The 21,452-nt window shown below is 39.2% G+C and overlaps 2 protein-coding genes across 3 annotated transcripts in view; both read right to left on the bottom strand.

Moving 5' to 3' along the window:
• Nucleotides 1-2,999: 2,999 nt before the first annotated feature.
• KBTBD7 (kelch repeat and BTB domain containing 7) lies at nucleotides 3,000-5,399 on the bottom strand. Its single transcript, XM_065896172.1, has one exon. It carries the CDS (start codon nucleotides 5,112-5,114, stop codon nucleotides 3,069-3,071), a length of 2,046 nt encoding a protein of 681 aa, XP_065752244.1. The 5' UTR covers nucleotides 5,115-5,399; the 3' UTR covers nucleotides 3,000-3,068.
• An 8,048-nt stretch (nucleotides 5,400-13,447) lies between these two features.
• MTRF1 (mitochondrial translation release factor 1) overlaps nucleotides 13,448-21,452 on the bottom strand; it is a 48,950-nt gene continuing 40,945 nt past the window's right edge. For both annotated transcript variants that reach the window (XM_065896088.1, XM_065896089.1), the window contains exons 8-10: nucleotides 21,109-21,245; nucleotides 17,997-18,095; nucleotides 13,448-13,579 (exon numbers count right to left, since the gene is read on the bottom strand). In XM_065896088.1, coding sequence (XP_065752160.1) covers nucleotides 13,466-13,579; nucleotides 17,997-18,095; nucleotides 21,109-21,245 — 350 coding nt within the window. In that variant the 3' untranslated portion in view covers nucleotides 13,448-13,465. The remainder of the gene's footprint in view (nucleotides 13,580-17,996; nucleotides 18,096-21,108; nucleotides 21,246-21,452) is intronic.

Below are 21,452 nucleotides of genomic sequence, written 5' to 3'. Positions count from 1 at the left end.
ACTCTGCCTTTGTTCTGAGGTACCCATTAATATTCACATCCCTTTCAGATGGTAAATGTATATGATTGCTTTAGCTCTATTTTAATAATGCCCTTCCCCCCTTACAAACATTTGAGCAATATATCTTGTGCAAAATGCTAATTCCTTTTTGTTGAAGTGTTCTTGGGACTCTCACAGTGTTCTTACCCTGGGTGTGTGGATGAGCTGCAGAAGTGTCATAACATCTTTGAAATTATGAAAACGTAAACATGTACATTTTTCTGGGGAATGGGTCAAAAGCTTTCATCAGATTCTCAATAAGATCCAGGTACAAAACAGAAAAAACAAACAAAACAAAACAACACTGCTCAACGAGAGGAGATAGAAGGACATTAAATTTAATCCTAAACCCAAATTAAGTTATTTGCTAAATTAGTCTTATATTTTATACTTTTGAAAATACCAATGCTGATCGTTTGAATATTTAAATTATTCGAAATAATTTGGGTTCTCTGAGCTTTTCAGACTTCAGGCAGACAGAGACAAAAAATAAGATCGTTCGAAGTCTTATAAATAGTAATCCTGCAAATGACATTATATTGAGCATTTGCTAAAATCTGTGTCAATTAATTGTAAAACTGAGACAAAGGCGCTTTCCTGTGATGAAGGGATTTCAACACTGCTACTTGTGTCACTCACTATGTAAGCAAGGGTTTTGTACATTTAGCAGAAACTAAATTAAGAGGTCAGAAGGCCTGGGGTTCTAGTGCCAGTTTTATTTGTAACTAACCATGTACAAATCACTTATCTATAAAATAAAGGTTAATTAACATCTATTCCCTAATTCACAAACATATCATGAAACCAAAATCCTTTCTAAGAAAAGCTCTTTGTAAACCAGTATTTTCCTACTAATTAGCTTATACCTAACTCAGAGGTTGAGAATGACACATTAGAGAATCGGTCTCTTATCAGCTGGTTGCATACCCTAATTCTGTAGATGGATAATGTGGTTGAGACCAGCATTGTCCTATTTTGACCTTACAAAACAAAAAGCTATCAACAAGAAGTTATTGGTGAAGAAAAGTCAGTCGAAAAATACTATTAAGATACAGCTTTCCATGTTAAGAGCAGTGCTTGTTGACACCCCTGATATGGGACAAACAAAACTAAAGCATGTTTGCTGTTTTGAAGGAACACATGCTGCTAGGGTGAGAATCTTATTTCACTAAATAATGCTGAACAGAAATGTCCTGTGGACTCTTCAGGTGGCCAATCAAAATGGCTAAGAAAACATTATTTGTGTGTTTGGCTTTTTTAAACCCTTTTCTCTCTCCCTCCCTTTTCTTATTCAAAATTCTGTTCTCTATCCCAGAACACACACCTCAGTACTCTGCCAGTGTGAAAAAAATGTTAGCATTTGGTCCCTAGAGAATAAACATAGAAGAGGAATTAGCATGTTACTGAACAAAGATTCAAGAAGATAAACTAAGTGGGTACAGAAAAATTTATAGAACATAAGCATCTGTATATATACACCATTTATCGTGTATATGTATTGTGACAACCATATGTATTAACAGACCCTCAAAAGTAAGCACCTATATGTTCTCGTATTTAACAATGTCAATTTTGTGCAATTTAGTCTCTATTTCTAGACCTTCTCTTATTATGATACAAAACAAACAAAAAACAGACTGGAGCATGGTTCACAGAGAAATATAGGACAGATACAAATAACCTAATAAAATAACCATGTACACCACTGCTTAGGGAAGTATTTTAGAGGAAACATACTTTCACTATTGGCCCCAAACGCTATCATCCACTTATGTTCTTTAACTGTCAACTTTTAATACAAAAATACCTTCAAGCTGATAATCATTTACAGTGACTTACAAAACTGACAGAAAATTTCAACGCTACAGAAAACAATTCTATATACAGCTTAAAGTTTTAAAGTTCTCTTCTGGCACTGAATTTTAGAGTTGACAGACACAATAACTACTACTGATCTCAATAAAACACTTTTTAGCTTATACATATTTTCAAAACCAGTATCGACTCACAAAAGTCACTTTCTGCTAAAGAATCCTCTAAGACAAACAGCAAAACTATACAGCCAAAATATTGTAGGAGAGCATATAAACGTTTTAAGACAAGGCATGACCAACGGATAAAAATGTACATTACCCAATCACATGTCCAGTGAAAAAAACGATTGTTCCCCTGATTCAACGAAGCATGTATCAGATATAGATGAAAAAATATGGCAACTTACCTATTGCTTTTGGTTTAGAAGGGTCTAAATAGTTGGTGATGCTACCAGAATGGGTTTTTTTTAAGATAGAAAAATGGTCATATTTAGCAAATACACATTTTATATTCCAAAAATAAAAATGAAATTTCTTTTAAAACAGTGGAATCCTGATTTTATTTTACTTTCTGTGAGTGCTTAAGACCATTCTGCAAATTATCAAAATGAAATCACTCTTTAATAACCTTAATATATATGTCCAATTTTTTTTCTTTGCAGAAGAGAAGAACACCAAACCAAATTTTAACAAACTATTAACTTAGAATCCTAAAAACTGACTATTTGAAAATTTGGGAAATCTACTACTTTCATTATTCTGAAGGAAGATATAAACCTTCAAAACCCTACCAACAATTTCTAGTCCAATTTTCTATATAAAAATTAAAAAGCTAATTTCCTCACAACACTAAATAGAATTTAAAAACTAATAAGACTAAATTAGATAATCAAAATATAAACAGTGTAACTAATCAAAACAATTCACTGGTGCAACAAATACTTGAACAAAGATGAAAACCACCAAGCATTCTAATCAATTATATGGTTCATTGTTTTGCATACTTTAATCTCGACTTTCTGCACAGTATATCATTATATAGTTGATTTCACGGACTGTTTAAACTTTGTAACATGACATTAGCAATTCACACATTACCCTTTCTAAGCCAAATGTGCAGCCCTCATCAATTTTTTTTTTTTTTCCGGAAATGAAAAGGACATCTTTTTAAGATATATTCCATAGCAGTAGAAACATCTTAGTATTTCAAAATATTTACAAAGAACCCTGCTGATCCTGGGCATTTCGCTGCGGTGCTACCTGTACCCAGACTTCATCATCAGAAAAAGAGCTTGAACTTCCTGACTCAGAGTCCAGTTCACTGAATCCATCTAAGTCCCATTCAGTACTGGACTCACTCCGTGCATCATCTTCCTCAGTGATGAAACTCTGACCAGGTTCAAGGCAGGAGGGATAAACACGAGCACAGAGGCAAATAAACCCAGAGTCAAACTGCAAAAGACCTAACATGGTACCTATATTAATCCACTGGTCTTCCCTAGTATCATATTCATACACAGTCACCCGGTTTTTTTTCCATTGTGGGGTTGTAGAAGTGATGAGGAGCAACTTTTGGCCATGATTAACAATCTGATAGTTGTGGGTCTCAGAGTCCAGGGGAATATTACTAATGCGCCTCCATTCTCCCCTCGCTGGGTTGTACACCTTCATGACTGGGATGTCACAGATACAATAGATCTCATCATTGAAGACACAGGCTTCCTGAAAGTCACTGCGTTTAAGAGAAGCACAGTTCAGCCACATATTATGGCTAGGATCATAGCAGAGCATGCGCTTACTGTTCACAGCATAAAGATAGTTCTGAACCACTATTAGTTCAAAGGAATAGAAGGAATGCGGTACAGGAGCCACTAAGGCCCACTGGTTCCTCTGAACACTGTAGCATTCCACTTCCTTTAATTTAACTCCAGTAATAGGGTCTCGCCCACCCAAAATGTAAATGTAGCCATTGAGGTACGCCACATCCATGCCCTCACGGCAGAGCAGGCGGTCAGCAAGTTGCTGCCAGCTATTCTGGGCTGGTTTATACACCCAGAGGTCTTTCCTGGGCTGGGCGGCCAGATAGATGTCATGGTCTGGAGACACACAGACAGCTGAGGAGGTGACAGTCTTAGTGTGAGCCAAGCTGGTCAAAGGTGATGGCATTGTATAAATGTCCCCTGAGTATGGGTCATAGCACAGAAAGGGATCTCTGGGATGTCCAAAGAAGATCACCATCTCCTTGGCACACATACCCAGCCTCTGGGGTGGATTTTCTGCCATGGACACAAGAGAGCTGCAGCCACTGCTGCTCTCTGGCTTTGGCACCAGAGACTTGTACAACATGTCACCATACCGCATCTGCAGGGCTCCTTCGATAAGGTCCAGACAGTATTTCCTCACAATGGGCTTGGTCAGCAGCCCTTCCAGGTAATCCTGATCTTCATCGGTGAAGTGTGTCCAGCGGACACACTTGAAGACTTCTGCAGCGCTGGGACCCCGCTCCTTGGGAGCCGCCTCCAACCACTGCACCGCCACGTGGCACACTGTCCGCTCACTCTCGACGTCTAGACTGTCCAGGCGCAGGACGGCCAGCAGTTGGGCCAGGGTCAGATCTGCCAGAGACTCCTCCCGAATCGAACCCATGCGGCTGAGCTGCTTGAAGTTGTGGGCTATAAACGACTGGGCCTGTGATCGCAGTTTGTGATGGTCGAAGGCATCGGCGAACTTGAGGATGGCCGTGCAGTTGGCCAGGTCAAGGCGGCGGGCTAGGAAGGAGGCACAGGCTTCACGCACATACTCGAGCTGCAGCATGTCGGAGGCGGCGTACAGGCGCTGCACGTTGGCCTCACTTAATGACACACGACCCGTGTAGCAGTAATCGACCAGCACCTCGAAGGACTCGGCATCCACATCGTGCATGGTCACGTTCGTCTGGTGACTCTCGTACATGCCGCCGGTGAACATGCTCTTGAAGTAAGGACACGCGGCAGCCAGCACGTTACGGTTGCAGGAAAAAAGGCGGCCCGTGCCAGGCCCGCTGCCAGGCGTGACCACCTCGATGGTCACATCACAGAGCAGCCGCGCGTCGTAGAAGGACTTGAGCTGGGCCAGCAGGGCTGCGGAATGGGCCGTGTCCTTCAGCTCCTCTGGGCCCGTGAAAAAAGCCGAAACCGAGGGCTTGGAAAGCCTCTTGGGCCGCCTTCCGCCGCGGGGACTAGCGAGGCGGCGAGAGCGCGGAGCTTCTTCCCGGGACTGCATGGTGGAGATGCCGGCGGAGAGCTGAGGACGAGTACGGGTGTAAGGACCGGGCTCTGGCGCCTCCTCACCCTCTGCTCGCTGACGCTAAGACCGCGGTGTCCCTAAAGAGACTGCGCGGGGGCCGCGCTAACTTAACTCAACCCTACGCCGCGGTGCCGCCTCTGTTTAACGCGCAGACAGTGCCTGACTCACCCGTTTCCAGTTCCGCGCCCTTTCTCCGCTTCAGCTCGCCCTCACAGTACCTACTGGCTGGAACCGAGCGATCCGCCACCGCCGCGCTGGCAATACCGGTAGGCGTCCGGGAGAACTACGGCTCCCAGGTTGCCTTCCGCGCCTCGAGGAACGCCGAGGCCCTTCGGACTCTGCCGCTTAGGCGGCTTCACAGAAACCGCTTTGCACTTTGGGAGTAGTAGTTCGAGTAATATCGCGAGGCTTCTGGGAGATGACTGTTTTGACTAACAGAATTGGGAAGCGTTTATTCTCCTGGATTTGACGGTTTAGAGCTGTGGGTTTGAACTCCACAGTAGAAGCCCCATTTTAGTATTCATTAGTTGTGTAACTTTTCTCTGAGAACTTTTCCCTCTTTGCAAAATGGGGATAATAGTATTTCATAGGACTGTGTGAGGATGAAATGAGATAAACTGCGAAGGACCTAGAGCACTTCAATAAATATTTGTTGATTAGAACAATAATTAAGTGCTTACACTGTGGCTAAAATGTAAAGATTCAATAAGTGTTGGTTTATCTTTTAGAATTTATGAAAAATGAGGCACCCACTTAGTTGAAACCATGAACAATTTCTGCAAAGAAAACTTCCAGTGTTTAATGTTGCTTCTTTTCAAAGGTTCTGAAGTGTATTACAATATTATTTATTTATTTTTGGCTGCACTGGGTCTTCACTGCTGCACCTAGGCTTTCTCTAGTTGCCGCGAGCAGGGGCTACTCTTCGTTATAGTGCGTGGGCGTCTCGTTGTGGTGGCTCCTGTTGCAGAGCACGGGCTCTAGGCACACAGGCTCAGTAGTTGTGGCTCACAGGCTGTAGAGCACAGGCTCAGTAGTTGTGGCGCACAGGCTTAGTTGCTCCTGTGGCATGTAGGGTCTTCCTGGACCAGGGCTCAAACCGGTGTCCCCTGAATTGGCAGGTTGATTCTTTTTTTAAATAAATAAATAAATTTATGTATTTATTGGCTGTGTTGGGTCTTTGTTGCTGCACGTGGGCTTCAGTAGTTGTGGCACACGGGCTCTAGAGCACAGGCTCAGTAGTTCTGGCGCACGGGCTTAGTTGCTCCGTGGCATGTGGGATCTTCCCAGATCAGGGCTCAAACCTGCGTCCCCTGCATTCGCAGGCATTTTCTTAACCACTGCACCATCAGGGAAGTCCTGAAGTGTATTACAGTATTTTCATTACTAAACAATATGTAGGTTCATTAGGATGTCTTAGACAAAGATGAGGTCTTAGAGAACAGCATTTATAGATGGCCTTAAATATGCAAATCAGGCATATTCATAGACAGGGTGGCATCTCACCAAATCAACACCATCTTCTGGGAAGCAAGCTTATTTTCATAACTTCTTAATAGGAATATTACTCACACTACTCCTTTCATTTATTTCCACAAATCAGTTGAAGATTCTGGAATTGTCTTTATTAAGGCATTTTAATGAGAGTTTTAAATTAAAATATTTGTTTTTTTGTTTCAAATATTTATTTATTTTTATTTTTGGCTGCATCAGGTCTGAGATGTGGCACACGGGATCTTTTGTTGCAGCACACAGGCTTTTCTCTCTAGTTGTGGCACTCGGGCTCCAGAATGCATGGGCTCAGTAGTTGCAGTGTGCAGACTTAGTTGCCCTGCAGCATGTGGGATCTTATTTCCCCAACCAGGGATCGAACCCATGTCCCCTGCATTGGAAGGCAGATTCTTAACCACTGGACCACCAGGGAAGTCCCAAAATTTAAATATTTGAACAAACGTACCTTGTATTGTACAAAAGCCCAAGATCCTCAAGACTTGGTATTCATACATGCTCTAACATTCCTTGAAATAATATAGTAGTTTATGCTTTACAAAAGTTTTATATATATACATATGTACTGATCAACTTTTAAATATTCAAAATCAAGGGCTTAGAAATTTTTTTAAGTTAGAGATCTATTTAAAAACCAGACTGCTCCTGGGACTTCCCTGGTGGCAAAGCAGGTGCCACGGAGCAACTAAGCCCGTGCGCCACAACTACTGAGCCTGTGCTCTAGAGCCCGTGAGCCACAACTACTGAAGCCCGTGCACCTAGAGCCTGTGCTCCGCAACAAGAGAAGCCACCACAATGAGAAGCCTGCACACTGCAATGAAGAGTAGTCCCCACTTGCTGCAACTAGAGAAAGCCTGCACACAGCAACAAAGACCCAACGCAGCCAAAAAACAAAAAAAACCCCAAAAAACCCAGACTGCTCCTGCTGCTAGTTTGCCATGTGTTACCATAACCTAATGAATGAAATCTTTAGTATTATTACATGAGTAGGTATATAACATATAGCAGAATAACTCTCAAATTGTTTTTCTCTCTTTTCTTATTAGCTGATGAGGGTCTAATGGCAATACTCCAAGATAGAGACATTAAGCTAAGTGGGGCTCTGGGCTCCAAAATCTCTTCTGTACCTTCATTGGGTATCCTTCAGGTACACCAGAGACAATTCAGTGATTAGTAACACCGATAGCTTTCTCTCCTGCACTAACACCAGCTGGGGGAAAAGCAATAAAAACAATTTTTAAGTTGATAAAATATACTTAACATAAAGGTTACCATTTTAACAATTTTTAAATTGTTCATTGCTTTGGCATTAAGTATATTCACACTGGTTTGCCACCATCACTCTACCACCCATCTTGTACCCATTCATAATAACTCTCCTTTCTTCCTCCTCCAAATCCCTGGTAACTACCATTCTACTTCCTGTCTCTTTGAATTTGACTACTCTAGGTACTTAATATAAGTTCAGTGATTAATTTTTACCTTCCTTATATCTGCCCATACTTTGTTATTTGGTTTAGTTTACCGTTCACAGAACCCAAAATATTTAGTGGTACTGTGCTTTAAGCTCTAGAATAGTGCTATCACAAATCTTTGTGCAATGTTGTAACTATTTTATGTCTGCCCTGACTCATCCAGTATCCAGAGCCGCCTGTAGTCCTTGAGTACTTGAAATGTGGCCAGTGGCCCAAGGAACTGAATTTTTAAATTTAGAAACACCGCATTGTTATCAGTGAAATTCAGTGGCGAAAGGAAAGTCTTCTCAACAAATGGTGTTGGGACAACTGGATCACAACGTGAAGCAAAAAACAATCTTGACCCCTGCCTTATACCATAAACTAAAATTAAATTGAGATGGGTCTTAATATTAAATTGAAAACTTAAATAGAAAAGGGAAAATGATAAACCTGCTAAAAGAAAACATAAATCTATCTCTGTAACTTTGAGGTAGGCAGATTTCTTAGGCCACAAAAAAAACCAGTAATCTTTTCTAAAAAATTGATAAAATGAACTTCAACAAGATTACAAGCTTTTGCCCATCAAAAAAGCAGTGAAAACAAAATAAAAAGGCAAGCCAGGGCTTCCCTGGTGGTGCAGTGGTTGAGGGTCCGCCTGCCGATGCAGGGGAAACGAGTTCGAGCCCCGGTCCAGGAAGATCCCACATGCCGCGAAGCGGCTGGTCCCATGAGCCATGGCTGCTGAGCCTGCGCGTCTGGAGCCTGTGCTCTGCAACGGGAGAGGCCACAGCAGTGAGAGGCCCGTGTACCGCAAAAAAAAAAAAAAACAAGGCAAGCCAGAGACTAGGAAAAAATATTCGTAATACATACACCCCATAAACATATGAAAAGCTGCTCCATGTCGTTCATCATCAGATGAATGCAAATTTAAGTCACAATGAGAAAACACTGCATACCCATGAAAATGGCAAAACTTAAAAAGATCAACAATACTAAATGCTGGTGATGATAGGGAGCCATTGGAAACCTCATATGTTAATATTATGACTATAAATGGATATATCCACTTTGAAAAACTGTTTGGTAGTTTCTTTGAATGTTAAATGCCCAACAATTTCACTCCTAGGCATTTACCCAAGGGAAATTAAAACATGTCTACAAAAAGACCTGTGCAAGGATGTTCATAGTAGCTTTATCCATAATAGCCGAAACTGGGAATAATCCAAATGTGCATCAATAGAGGAATGAATAAAATGAATTGTGGTATATTCATACAGTGTGATACTACTTAGAAATAAAAGCGAAACAACCCTTGGTACCTGCAATACTGTAAATGAGTAGCAAAACTTTTGAACAAAGAAGCCAGATATACAGGAGTACATACTGTGTGACCATTGATGTGAAGTTCCAGAACAGTAAAATAAGCTATGGTGAATAAAGATCGTAATAGAGGTTGCCACTGTTGGGGGAGGGGGAGTTGGCAGATTAGTGGATTGACTGGAAAGGAGCACAAGGAAACTTTCAGAGGCAGTGGAAATGTTCTTTTCTTGAATGGGCTGGCAGTTACAAGGGTGTATGCAATTGTCAGTTGCATACAAAACTCAGTTAACTCAATTGTAAATGCAATTATCACAAAATGAATACACCCTTGTAACTTCCACTCAGGTCCAGATATAGAACATTACCAGCATCCCAAAAGCTCCACCCCTGCCAACACATGTCTTCCTAATCACTGTTGCCCCCAACACTAGAGTCTATGATTTTAAAAATATTTTCTTTTAATTTTTAGTTGACTGTAGTAGTTTGTGATCCGAGGTCCCTTGACTCAATTTCAAATTCAATTTTAAAATCTCTCTAAGGTTTATTTTTTAAATAAAGTTTGTTACTCCTTAATATTCTAAAGGTGTTGTGCATATGAGGCAATAAACTTTGGCTTTCCAGATTCTTTACAAGAACCCTGATTTATCTCTGGCTTATATATTCATTCCTAATATTTTTCTACTAAAGTTAAAAATGTCAAGTTTATCTTTGTAGTTTAGGAGACTCAAGGTCTATCTGAATAAAGCAAGATTATGAGTTTAACTGAATCTCACTGTACAAAAATAAAGTGTATAACAACTGAAAGTACTCATTAATTAAATAACAGATGTCCTAGATCCTTGCTACTCCAAGTGGTGTTTGTGGCTCATCAACATCATCCATCATCACCTGGGAGCTTGCTGGAAATGCAGAATCACAGGCTCCAGACCTATTAAATCAGAATCTGTATTACGGCAAGTTTCCCAAATGATCTGGATAAATACAGAGGTTTGGGAAATACGTTAAGTTAGACTATCTTCATTTTGCCTTGTTTCACACAATGTTTTAATATTTACATTTCCTTGGATAAACGTTTCTCTGTTACATAAAATGCCTGAAAACAAAAATCAGTTTCTGTGTTTCTAACTTTAACCCTCAAACTCCCTATTCAATATTCTTTCAAATTAAAGCAGATTCTCCAGACACCCGGGGGGGCGGGGGGGAATGCCTACCCCTAGGGAAATCATGAATCATGATATTGATTCAAATAGGATTAAATTATCTCTCAACTAAGAGAAAGTGAGAGGAAAGACAAAGGAAAGCTTTCTTTAAAGAATGCCAGCTGAACTCTACTCAATACTCTGTAATGGCCTATACGGGAAAGGAATCTAAAAAAAAAGAGTGGATATATGGATATGTGTAACTGATTCACTTTGCTGTACACCTGAAACTAACACAACAGTGTGAATCAACTATACTGCAATAAAAATTGAAAAAAAAAAAAAATTCCAGCTAAGGGACTTCCCTGGTGGCGCAGTGGTTGAGAATCCACCTGCCAACGCAGGGGACGTGGGTTCGAGCCCTGGCCCAGGAAGATCCCACATGCCGCAGAGCAACTAAGCCCGTGTGCCACAACTACTGAGCCTGCGCTCTAGAGCCCACGAGCCACAACTACTAAGCCCACGTGCCACAACTACTGAAGCCTCGGCAACAAGAGAAGCCACCACGATGAGAAGCCCACACACTGCAAAGAAGAGTAACCCCTGCTCGCCGCAACTAGAGAAAGCCCGCACGCAGCAACAAAGACCCAACGCAGCCAAAAATAAATAAATAAATAAATAAATTTATATATAAAAAAAAAGACAGTGACAGAGCCAGAAGCAAGTCTTTTTACAACCTAATATCAAAAGCGACAATCCCACCACTTCTATTGTATTCTATTTGTTAGTAAAGAGTCAATAAATCTGGTCCACATTCAAGGGGAGATTATACAAGTGCATGAAATGCCAGGAACAGGGTCACTGGGGTCATTTCAGAAGCTGTCTTGCACAATGAGAAATCAAATGTTTATATGATGCTAAAGTACTACCCCACAGATTACATACCGATTATTAAGGAGAGCATGTACCATTACAATGGAGAGATTTGACAGTTTTCAAACTTAGTATCACTAATAGTGGAACTTCCTGATATGATACAGTATCACAACATCACCTGTGAAGTAGTCTTACCAAATGTGTTTAATCTGAATTTAATTAATCTTTAGACATAATTTTACTTTATAGTACATTAAGGGCAAGCCAGGCAAATTTAGAATGTAGACTATTCTACAAAACAACCTTGTGGGACTCTTCAAAAGGTCAATGTCATATGGAAAAAAACTTGGGGGTTTAATCCAAAAACTAAAGAGATACTGGCAAATGTAATGTGTAAGTCTTGGTTGGATCCTGGATTGGACAAAACAAACAAAAACAGCTAAAAAAATGATATTTTGGGGATAACTGAAGAAATTCTGATATGTAATAGCTATTAGATCATATTATATAATCATTATATTATTATTGATATACAATCGGTGTGATAATGGAGTTATAATTTTGTATGAGAATGTCCTTTTTCCTAGGATGTGATGAAACATTCAGTAGTGTTATAAGATCTGCAACTAACTTTTAAATAGTCCAGCAACCACTGTGTGTGTATGTGTGTGTGTGTGTGTGTGTGTGTGTGTGTGTGTGTACAGAGAAAGAAGAAAAGCTAATGTGGCAAAATATTAACAATGGTTGAATCTAGATGATAAAATATTCATTGAACTGTTTCTTAAAAATTATTTTTAAAACTTTTCTGTGTGCTTGAAAATTTTCAAAATAAAAATTTGGGAAAAAATTTCTCTCATCTTTACCTCTAAATCATTCAATTGGTCTTAAAACTCTATATTAATTAGCCTTTCCTGGCATACAGTTCCTCTCTGAGGAACTATCTAAAATAACAACCGCTCTCTTTTTCACTCAAGAAACTTCCCGAGAAAAATTACTAAATACAACATGCCACTTTGAATTAGAGTTGGGGACTTATATTTCGGCTCCCTGCTCAGCTGGAAGTTCTGTAAGGTAAGGACGAGGTTTTATATATCACGGCACAAAACCGACCTCAGTGAATTACTCATATTACACCACATCTGTTGATGCTTGTTAAGTCAAAGAACAATTAGAAATAGAAGCCAAGCAGAGAGTCTGCTTTAAATATTGACTTGTAGTTTGTACACTAGAGTTCACTCAGCTCTCCAAGAGTTCTACCATCTATATCCTAGAGATGCTCACAGTTAGCAACTCATATTCTTCACAACTTTTATTTACTTTTTAATTTAAAAGTAGCAGTTTAGGGCTTCCCTGGTGGCACAGTGGTTGAGAGTCCGCCTGCCGATGCAGGGGACGCGGGTTCGTGCCCCGGTCCGGGAAGATCCCACATGCCGCGGAGCGGCTGGGCCCGTGAGCCATGGCCGCTGAGCCTGCGCGTCCGGAGCCTGTGCTCCGCAACGGGAGAGGCCGCAACAGTGAGAGGCCCGCGTACCGCAAAAAAAAAAAAAAAAAAAAATCAAAAATAAAAGTAGCAGTTTAAGTCCTAACTTTAACATGATTAATAGTACTTTGTCTTTAAATAGGAGTTTACAAACAAGTTTATAAATTTATATCACTAAATTTTACCACGGGCAAAGTCCTGAAGTAACAGATGTGAAATGTGTCTAAATTAATTTATAGATGGTTAAAAGAAAAGGCATATAAAGAGAACAAGTGATCTGTCCTACATCACATAGTCAATTCTCAATACTTTATTTCTCTTTTCAACAATGCATGCTTTGTTTCTACTTGAAGACCTGGATTGTACTTTACAGGAAACCTAAAATAAACTTAGGTCAAGAAATGTGACTGGATTCATTAAAAAATATTTTTGTGAGTACCATGTATTTTTAGCTGCTCTTTATCAACTTTCATAAAGATTTCCCTACCTCGGTCTGCTTCTTGACATAGGTCCATTTCATTTATATAATAATAAATTATAAATCAGTATTTATTTTGCTGATTTAAGATTTTCATCCAAAAATTCATTAATGGTTTCTTCATCCGCTGATTGAAGCAATCTCTGAATTAGCTGATCCAGGCACTTCTCCCCACATAAAAATTCCTGGTGAAAGAGAGTTACTATGAAAACCTGATTACTAGAAATAAAGGAGAAACAAAACAAAGAATTAAGCATATATTTATTTCATTTCTTTAAAGTCATTATTTAATAGCAACAAAAGATTACTAATCTATAGTATAATGAACACAATTGCTAACTTGAGAGGATCCCTAGCTAATTTTGCCTTTTTATGTAAAACGTGAATCCAAAAGAGTAAATGGAATTAAACTCTTACTTAAATTGTTTAAATTAGCATTTTTAAATTAGCCAACCATCCAAATTCAAATTATTTAATCCGTAAGTGGTTTATAATAGTTCTGTTTTTTCTTAAATTAGAAATACAGTGGTTTTAATATCTACAAGTCCTGTGTATTTGAAAAATATTTATACTGAAATATTTCGGGGACAAGTGTCTTGAGGTTTGCAACTTGCTTTCCAATGGTTCAGTAGCAACACAGGTGTATCTATAGAGAGAAAGGGGAAGTGGAGGAGAAAGAGAAGGCAAACATAACAATATGTTCACAACTGTTGCATCTAGGTATAGGGTATATATATATGGACTAGTCTTTAAACATGTGTGCTTAACATTTCAAAATAAAAAACTGAGGAAAAAACCTCTCTCATGTTAACCTCCAAATAACTCCATTGGGTGGAAACTGTTTCAGTAAAGACTTCCCTGCAGTCTTCCCTGAGGCTTCTCTCTGAGAAACGAGTAAAATAATGACTTCAAGTACCTTTCCTGTGTTATAAAGGTTCTGTGTGTTGGAGTTGTTGGGATTAGTGAATTAGCACAGCCTCCTATTTTGGAAATGCTAAAAATCCAGACATTGGCTTAATAGAAATATTTTAATGTTGGCATCTGGAACATAGAACATTTGAAGTTTAGATGTAGGCATGAACTAATCTTATATTTAGTCTTTCTTGAATGGTCTTGAAGTTAAATTTCAGGTTAAGTGTACACATTTCTCTTTCAAATTAAACTGTAGGGGAAAAGATATGCCTTACTATCTTTGTATTCCACAAAACACCAGCATATAGTAAGATGTCGATTAAACTTTAAAATTAAACAGAAAGCAAGAGCACTACGATGAAATTTTAAAATTAAGATTTATACCATTTTGAACATAATATGAAAATTGCTTTTAAAATTAGTGTGCCTGTAAGCTCAAATTATTATGATATTGCCAATGTGACTTCACCATCTGGAAGTTATGTTAAAAGGATTATTACTCTTATTGATAATCACATCACATTTAGAGTTCAGTTGGATTAACCAGAGTGCTAGCGATACAAAGATCAAAGATGAAGGAGCTGGGGCTTCCCTGGTGGCACAGTGGTTAAGAATCCACCTGCCAATGCAGGGGACACGGGTTCTATCCCTGGTCCAGGAAGATCCCACGTGCCGCAGAGCAACTAAGCCCGTGCACCACAACTACTGAGCCAGCGCTCTAGAGCCCACGAGCCACAACTACTGAGCCTGCGTGCTACAACTACTGAAGCCCACGTGCCTAAGGCCTGTGTTCTGTAACAAGAGAAGCCACTGCAAAGAGAAGCCCGCGCACAGCAATGAAGAGTAGCCCCCGCTTGCCACTACTAGGGAAAGCCCGCGCACAGCAATGAAGACCCAATGCAGCCAAAAATTTTTAAAAATATATGAAGGAGCTGTAGCTCCCAGCTTTCAGAAGCTCACAATCTACTGGGAGACCTAGGTAATACATAAGCATAACACAGTGCAAGAAATTAAAAAATAAAGGAAGAAAAATTTGAATTAGGTCTTAAAAAGAGAACAGTATGTCTCCAAATAGAGACAGAGCATTTCAGTCAAAAGAATGAATATGAAGAAAGGTATGGAAACAAAATACATTGAAAGCCCAGGACAAGGGTAAATTTCTAGTGTAATTGGAATACAGGGCAGGAGATAGGCTGATGCAAAGGAATCTGCACAAGAACTTTGGGAAACAGAATAAAAATACAAAATAATATATTACATGGTAGTCTGTGCTTATTATCTAGATAAATACAAATACAAGTAAAATTAGCTACAAGGGAATTCATAATAAGCATACTGAGTGACCTCAGAGAACCCAAGGGCAGGAATGTACAGGGCTGCTGCCACCACCCTGGGAATGAAGCTGGGCCTCAGGAATAAATGAATGTGGGGATTCACATCATCAGGATTCTTGGCATCCAGTTCTCCCATTTTTGCTCCTTTCAATATATCAGCTTCATTCTTCTCTCACTGAACACTGCTTTCTCCCCATGGCTGGAAATGTGGCTTCTAACCTCTTGTAAGCTTTACATATTTCAGCTTCATCCACCAAGAGAATGAGCACCTTTGTCTCTAGTTTAAAAATCCTGGGAAGAAACTCATTGACGGGGGCTTGTTTGGATTTCCCCCCCACAACAAATCAATTATTGTCTTGGGTCAAAATCATGATCATGTAGGAACATAGCAGCTCTGTCAGGAACTATGTGGACGCAGTAGGGAGAAGGCCAGGTATTACGTTTTAATATGTAATACGTCCTTAACGTATTACTGTCAGTGATCCCGACGACATGGGATTTAGTTAGGTGAATGTTCAAACCAAACTGACAGAGTAGGGAGAAGGCCAGGTTCTAGAATAAGGGAGGAGAGCTGAGCAGAGTCCCACAGGCACCCACTTTCTTTCCTCTCCACTCCTTCCATTCCGTCCTGTGGTGGCTGTCCTGGAGTTAAGGCCTTCATCACTTTTCCTGCGTCATCTGCAACTCTTCAGTTCCTAAGTTATTCAGTCTGACTAGTCTCTTTCCTGTCCTGCATACAGATTTTAATGTTTCACTGCAACATTTTTTTATACCATTTTAAAACTTTTCCCTTCACGAATATGGAGCATTTTCTTTCTTTCCAATAAGTTGATTAGTGATTTGTAGAGCATACCGATATGACCGTCCTTACTCTTTCTGAGTCTGGCATGCCAGTTTAGTTAGTAATGACGTGTTAGTATTTAGGCCAGCGTCATATATTTTATAACTATAAAAGCCAGTTAATCTGCCTCTGTTTCATGGAAAACCATCACCACTACGAGAAAAACAACTGAAAGACTATGGTGTAATTAGAACAGTATGGCCAAACATGTTTGGTTATTACTGTGTGTTTCCTGAGGAAAGGGAAGCTACTGAATATTTTCTTTTTCAACAAGGCTATGATGTTCTTATGCAAGACAGCTTTAAATTGCTGCAAAGACAGAGGAAGCGGCATAAGATACACAGAAATTTCTAAGTATGTTTAAAACACAGACATTTCCTCTGTAAAACTAGGACTTTACTTTTGTGTACAGAATGAGACAGAATCAAGTGAAAGAAGCCCGAGGTATCACACAGCACCAAGGACAAGGATCAAAACCTTCTACCTTCTGTCTTGTCCACACAGTCCTTTATGGGAACCAGTTCACTTTCCCCTTCAATGGAAGGAAAAATAATTTTTCTGTGCTTCATCATTAATGTATTACTGTCAGTGATCCCAACGACATGGGATTTAGTTAGGTGAATGTTCAAACCAAACTGACAGGGTCTTTTCGCCCCCAACAGAATCATTGTAACACCTGAATATAATGACACACATTGTGGTAGGCAGAATTCTAAGATGCCCCCTGGTGTACACACCTGGCAAAATTCCCTCCCTTAAGTGCAGGCAGAGCTGTGAATATGCTGGACTATCACTCCAGTGATTAGATGGCTAATTAGTTGACTCTGAGTTAATCAAAAGGAATAGTATCCAGGTAGGCCTGACCTAAACAGGTGAGCCCTTAAAAAGGCCATTCCCGCAAGAGATGCAATGGGACAGGGCACACGAAGGGGACTAGACAGCAAGCAACTGTGGTCAGTCTTTGGGAGCTGAGAGCAGCACCCAGCTGATGACCAGCAAGAAAATGGAGGCTTCACTCCTACAACTCAAGGAAATGGAATACTGCCGACAACCACCTGAGCTTGGAAGAGGACTCCAAGCTCTAGGAAAGCATGCAGCCTGGCCAGCACCTTTCAGCTTTGGGAGACCCAGAGCAGAGAACTCAGCTCTGTCGTGCCTGGCTTTCTGTCCTACAGTAACTGTGAGATAATAAATAGGCATTACTTTAAGCCACTACATTTGCAGTAATTTGGTAATCGGTAATAGAAAACTGATAGACATGTACTGAAAATACATTAATACATTGTGATTACATAACAAAGAATTTGGAATTTAAAAGATAGCTGTTTCATACTGGCATAAAGACCATATTTCTTACTAGCAAACTAATAAAAATGTTCACAAATTTGGGGTACTAATATAATCTATCTCAATGTTTTTAAATTACGTGGTAATATTTCAGAGATTACTCTCTAGAATTCGACTATACTTTCTTTGAAAAATCAAAGGTACATAAAGCATACTCATTCATATTACCTTAATATTACGAACTTCATATGCTATCCTGTGGTCAGTGACTCTATCCTGGGTGAAATTATATGTCCGAATTCTCTCTGACTGGGCTCTTGTTCCCACCTGTGTCATAACAAAAAGCAATTCATATTTTAACTTTATAATTACTTTTATTACAACAGAAACAGTGCTTGTAAATGACTTTTCTATTTTAACAGTTTAAATCTTTTCTAAATTCATATACACAAAGTGACAAGGAATAAGAATGGGCAGAACTTAATAAGACTACAGGTCTGTAAAGCTTAGTTATAAGAATTAACATCTCTTTGGTACCTCAAACTCCAAATATTTAAAACCAAATTATCTTTCTACCTTGGTCAGTTCTTCCTGCTGGTTTCTATAAATGACCCTACAATGATGTTCCCTTTGATCTAAGTAGGAAACCTGACATCCTACACTTTAACAAACATTTCATGGTAGCTTGCTATCTGCCAGGCTGTGATATAGACCGTGAAAGGAACTTCAGCTCATCCCGTTCTCTAACTGCCCAATTCCAGTGGTTTCAAGGGTCTTTTATTCTATCCTGCCCTTTCCATTTCTACTGTCTATCATTCAAGGGCTCATTACTTTCATTACACTCCTGTAAAAATCTCCTGATTAATCTTCCATTTCTCTGCTTACATTGTGTTGCCCTGCTTAGCTTTCCTAAAGCCCAACTTTCTGATACATTTCCTTCTTTGGCTCCTTCTTGTCTACTAGGCAGACACAACTCAACTCAGTATTCAAGGTACTTCACAATGTGGCCAACTTTCTCAACATTATTTCTGAAAATTATATGAACCTCTATAATGCCACTTATTATACCATATCATAATTATGTGCAAGTCTGTTAACTCTGCTTAAACCTCATCTCAAGGGGTGCCCTTCCTTAACACTCTCCTACCATCTCTGTCTTTCCTGGTCCCAATGTGAAATATGTTATCTTCCTCCTTCAAAACCCCATGTACTTGGAATCTTCTTCACCGCACACCAGTTTGCCTTTTGCTATGGTTATTTGTATTCTTAGTCTGCTCATCTGCCCTCCCTCCCCCCACATACAATGCACACAACACCCTCTCTCACTCACTTTCACTTTTTATTTTATTTTTTATTATTTTTTTACCTTGTTTTGAATTTTATTTATTTATTTTTATACAGCAGGTTCTTATTAGTTATCTATTTCACTTTTTATTTTAAAATTTATTTTATTATTTTCATCGAAGCATAGTTGCTACAATATTATATAAGTTACAGGTATCTCACTTTCACTTTTTAAGATAAAAGAAAAAGATTGCTATAACTTACTTTCTAAAGCAAACAATATGAAACTGAAGTCCTAAGTATGGCTGATCACCAGGGGAATGTTTTTAAATGAAAGATTCCAAAACCTAACCTAAGATATACTGAATCATGGATTATGTATTTTTAAAACAGTCCCCAGGCCATCCATTCTGCAACCAGCCAGGTTTGGAAACTACTATCCCAAGGCACCACAGTTATGCCTAGGATCCCACCCAGATCAATTATATCAGAATCTCTGGGGATGGGGCCTAGACATCTACAAAGCTCTCTAGGTGGTAAGTGGAACCAGGGTTGAGAACCTGGCATCATGCCTTCCATATAAAAGCTACTGTATATATTAGCTGAAGAAAAACTCCTAGGTGTCAGAAATATCTACTAAAAAATTTCACACAGATGGACAAGTTAATTGAGAGACACGGAGGTCATTTCTGTCCTTTCAAACCAGACCACTGAAGACGACACACATGCCCACAATCGGCGTAAGGCCGATCTTGAATACTTACTTTGAAAATTACTGTGTGAAACATCTGATGCCAAAATGTCAAACGGCAAGTAAAACCCAATGTCTTTTATTAAATCAAATGTGGCAGAGCTGACAGTGTTTATGTTATCACTTAGCTGCCAAGAAGTAATGCTTTGTAAATGAGCATTCCTATCTGCAAATGTGTATACTGATGCTGTGCCACAGGCTGGGATTACCACAGATAGAGGCTTAATAAATTATTTATCCTGTCACTTTTACTACCTGCAAGTTAGAATGTGGGTAAGGGAAACAAGAAGGGCAAAAGTGTGAAGGACTAGGACATCTAGGTGAAAAGAATAATTAATGTTTAGTTTTATACAATTAATTTTCCTAACAGGCCGCAAAAATCTTCCAAATTTACCGTAGTATAACTACCTGCAAATAACACAAAAGCACAGTTATTTCTGGGTTCCACTGTCTCTTCCAATTCCTCTCAAAGAAAAAGTTTACCTTTTTAGAGTTTAAAATCATACAACCCTTTGTTTACTTAAGACAATGACATTTATTCATTTTGCTTAAAACTTATCTATTTATATATTTGTATAAATAATAATACAAATGTATATAGTACAAAATTCAAAAAGTACAAAAGGGTATACAGCAAAAAATTAATCTCTCTTCTACTCCTGGTTCCCAGACTGTATCAGAAGCAGTCAGTATTACCAGTTTTTTGCAGTGCCATATATTTTTGATCCCACATAAAGTTATACAAAAATAGGGACTTCCCTGGTGGCGCAGTAGATAAGACTCCACGTTCCCAATGCAGGAGGCCTGGGTTTGATCCCTGGTCAGGGAACTAGATCCCACATGCATGCCGCAACTAAGGAGCCCGCCTGCTGCAACTAAGAAGCCCATGTGCCACAACTAAGACCTGGTCCAACCAAATAAAAATTTTTTTTAAATGTAGGAAAAAAAATTGTTATACAATAATAAAAGCATAGGTTTTTAAATTAAAAATCTGAAAAATCTCTTAATTTCCAGAGAATTGTCTTTTACACTAATTTCCTTTAAAGACAATTATGATCTAAAACTGGAGGGAAACAACGGGGAAACAATTTTTAGTTTACACATATCTCCTCTACTTATTTCCAAACTGGCATGTCCAACTTTAGCAATAACCAGTCAGTCTTAAATTGTTGCTATTTACAAATGAGCATGTTTTCCTGTGCTCTAAGATATTTCCATTCTATTAAGAATATTTACTCCATTTTCTGCATAAAATGATGGCTTTCTGTACAGAGGCATTAAGTTATTTCACTCAATAAATCTTACCTGCAGTTTTCTCACACTCTGTTGTTGACACTTCTCTTTCTCAATAATCTGCTGGTAGAGTCTAGCTCTCAACACACGCAAAGCTATTTCTTTATTTTTCATCTGTGATCGTTCTTGTTGGCATTCTACTACAAGTCCTGAAAAATAACAGGGATCAGAGATAAACTGGAGCCTTCACAAATCAAATTAGAATAGAGATGACGTGTCGATTATATCACAATAAAACTGATAAAAAAGATAGAACTGAGGAACATTTTAAAGGGGGAAAGGTTAATCAGGAAAAGGATGAAAAACATTTTAGATTTAGCATACTCCAGAAACTATTCCTGGGTCATGATGGTAAT

The sequence above is a fragment of the Phocoena phocoena genome, chromosome 18 (assembly GCF_963924675.1).
Source record: "Phocoena phocoena chromosome 18, mPhoPho1.1, whole genome shotgun sequence".
NCBI lineage: Eukaryota > Metazoa > Chordata > Mammalia > Artiodactyla > Phocoenidae > Phocoena > Phocoena phocoena.
This window is presented reverse-complemented; position numbering and strand designations above follow the sequence as displayed.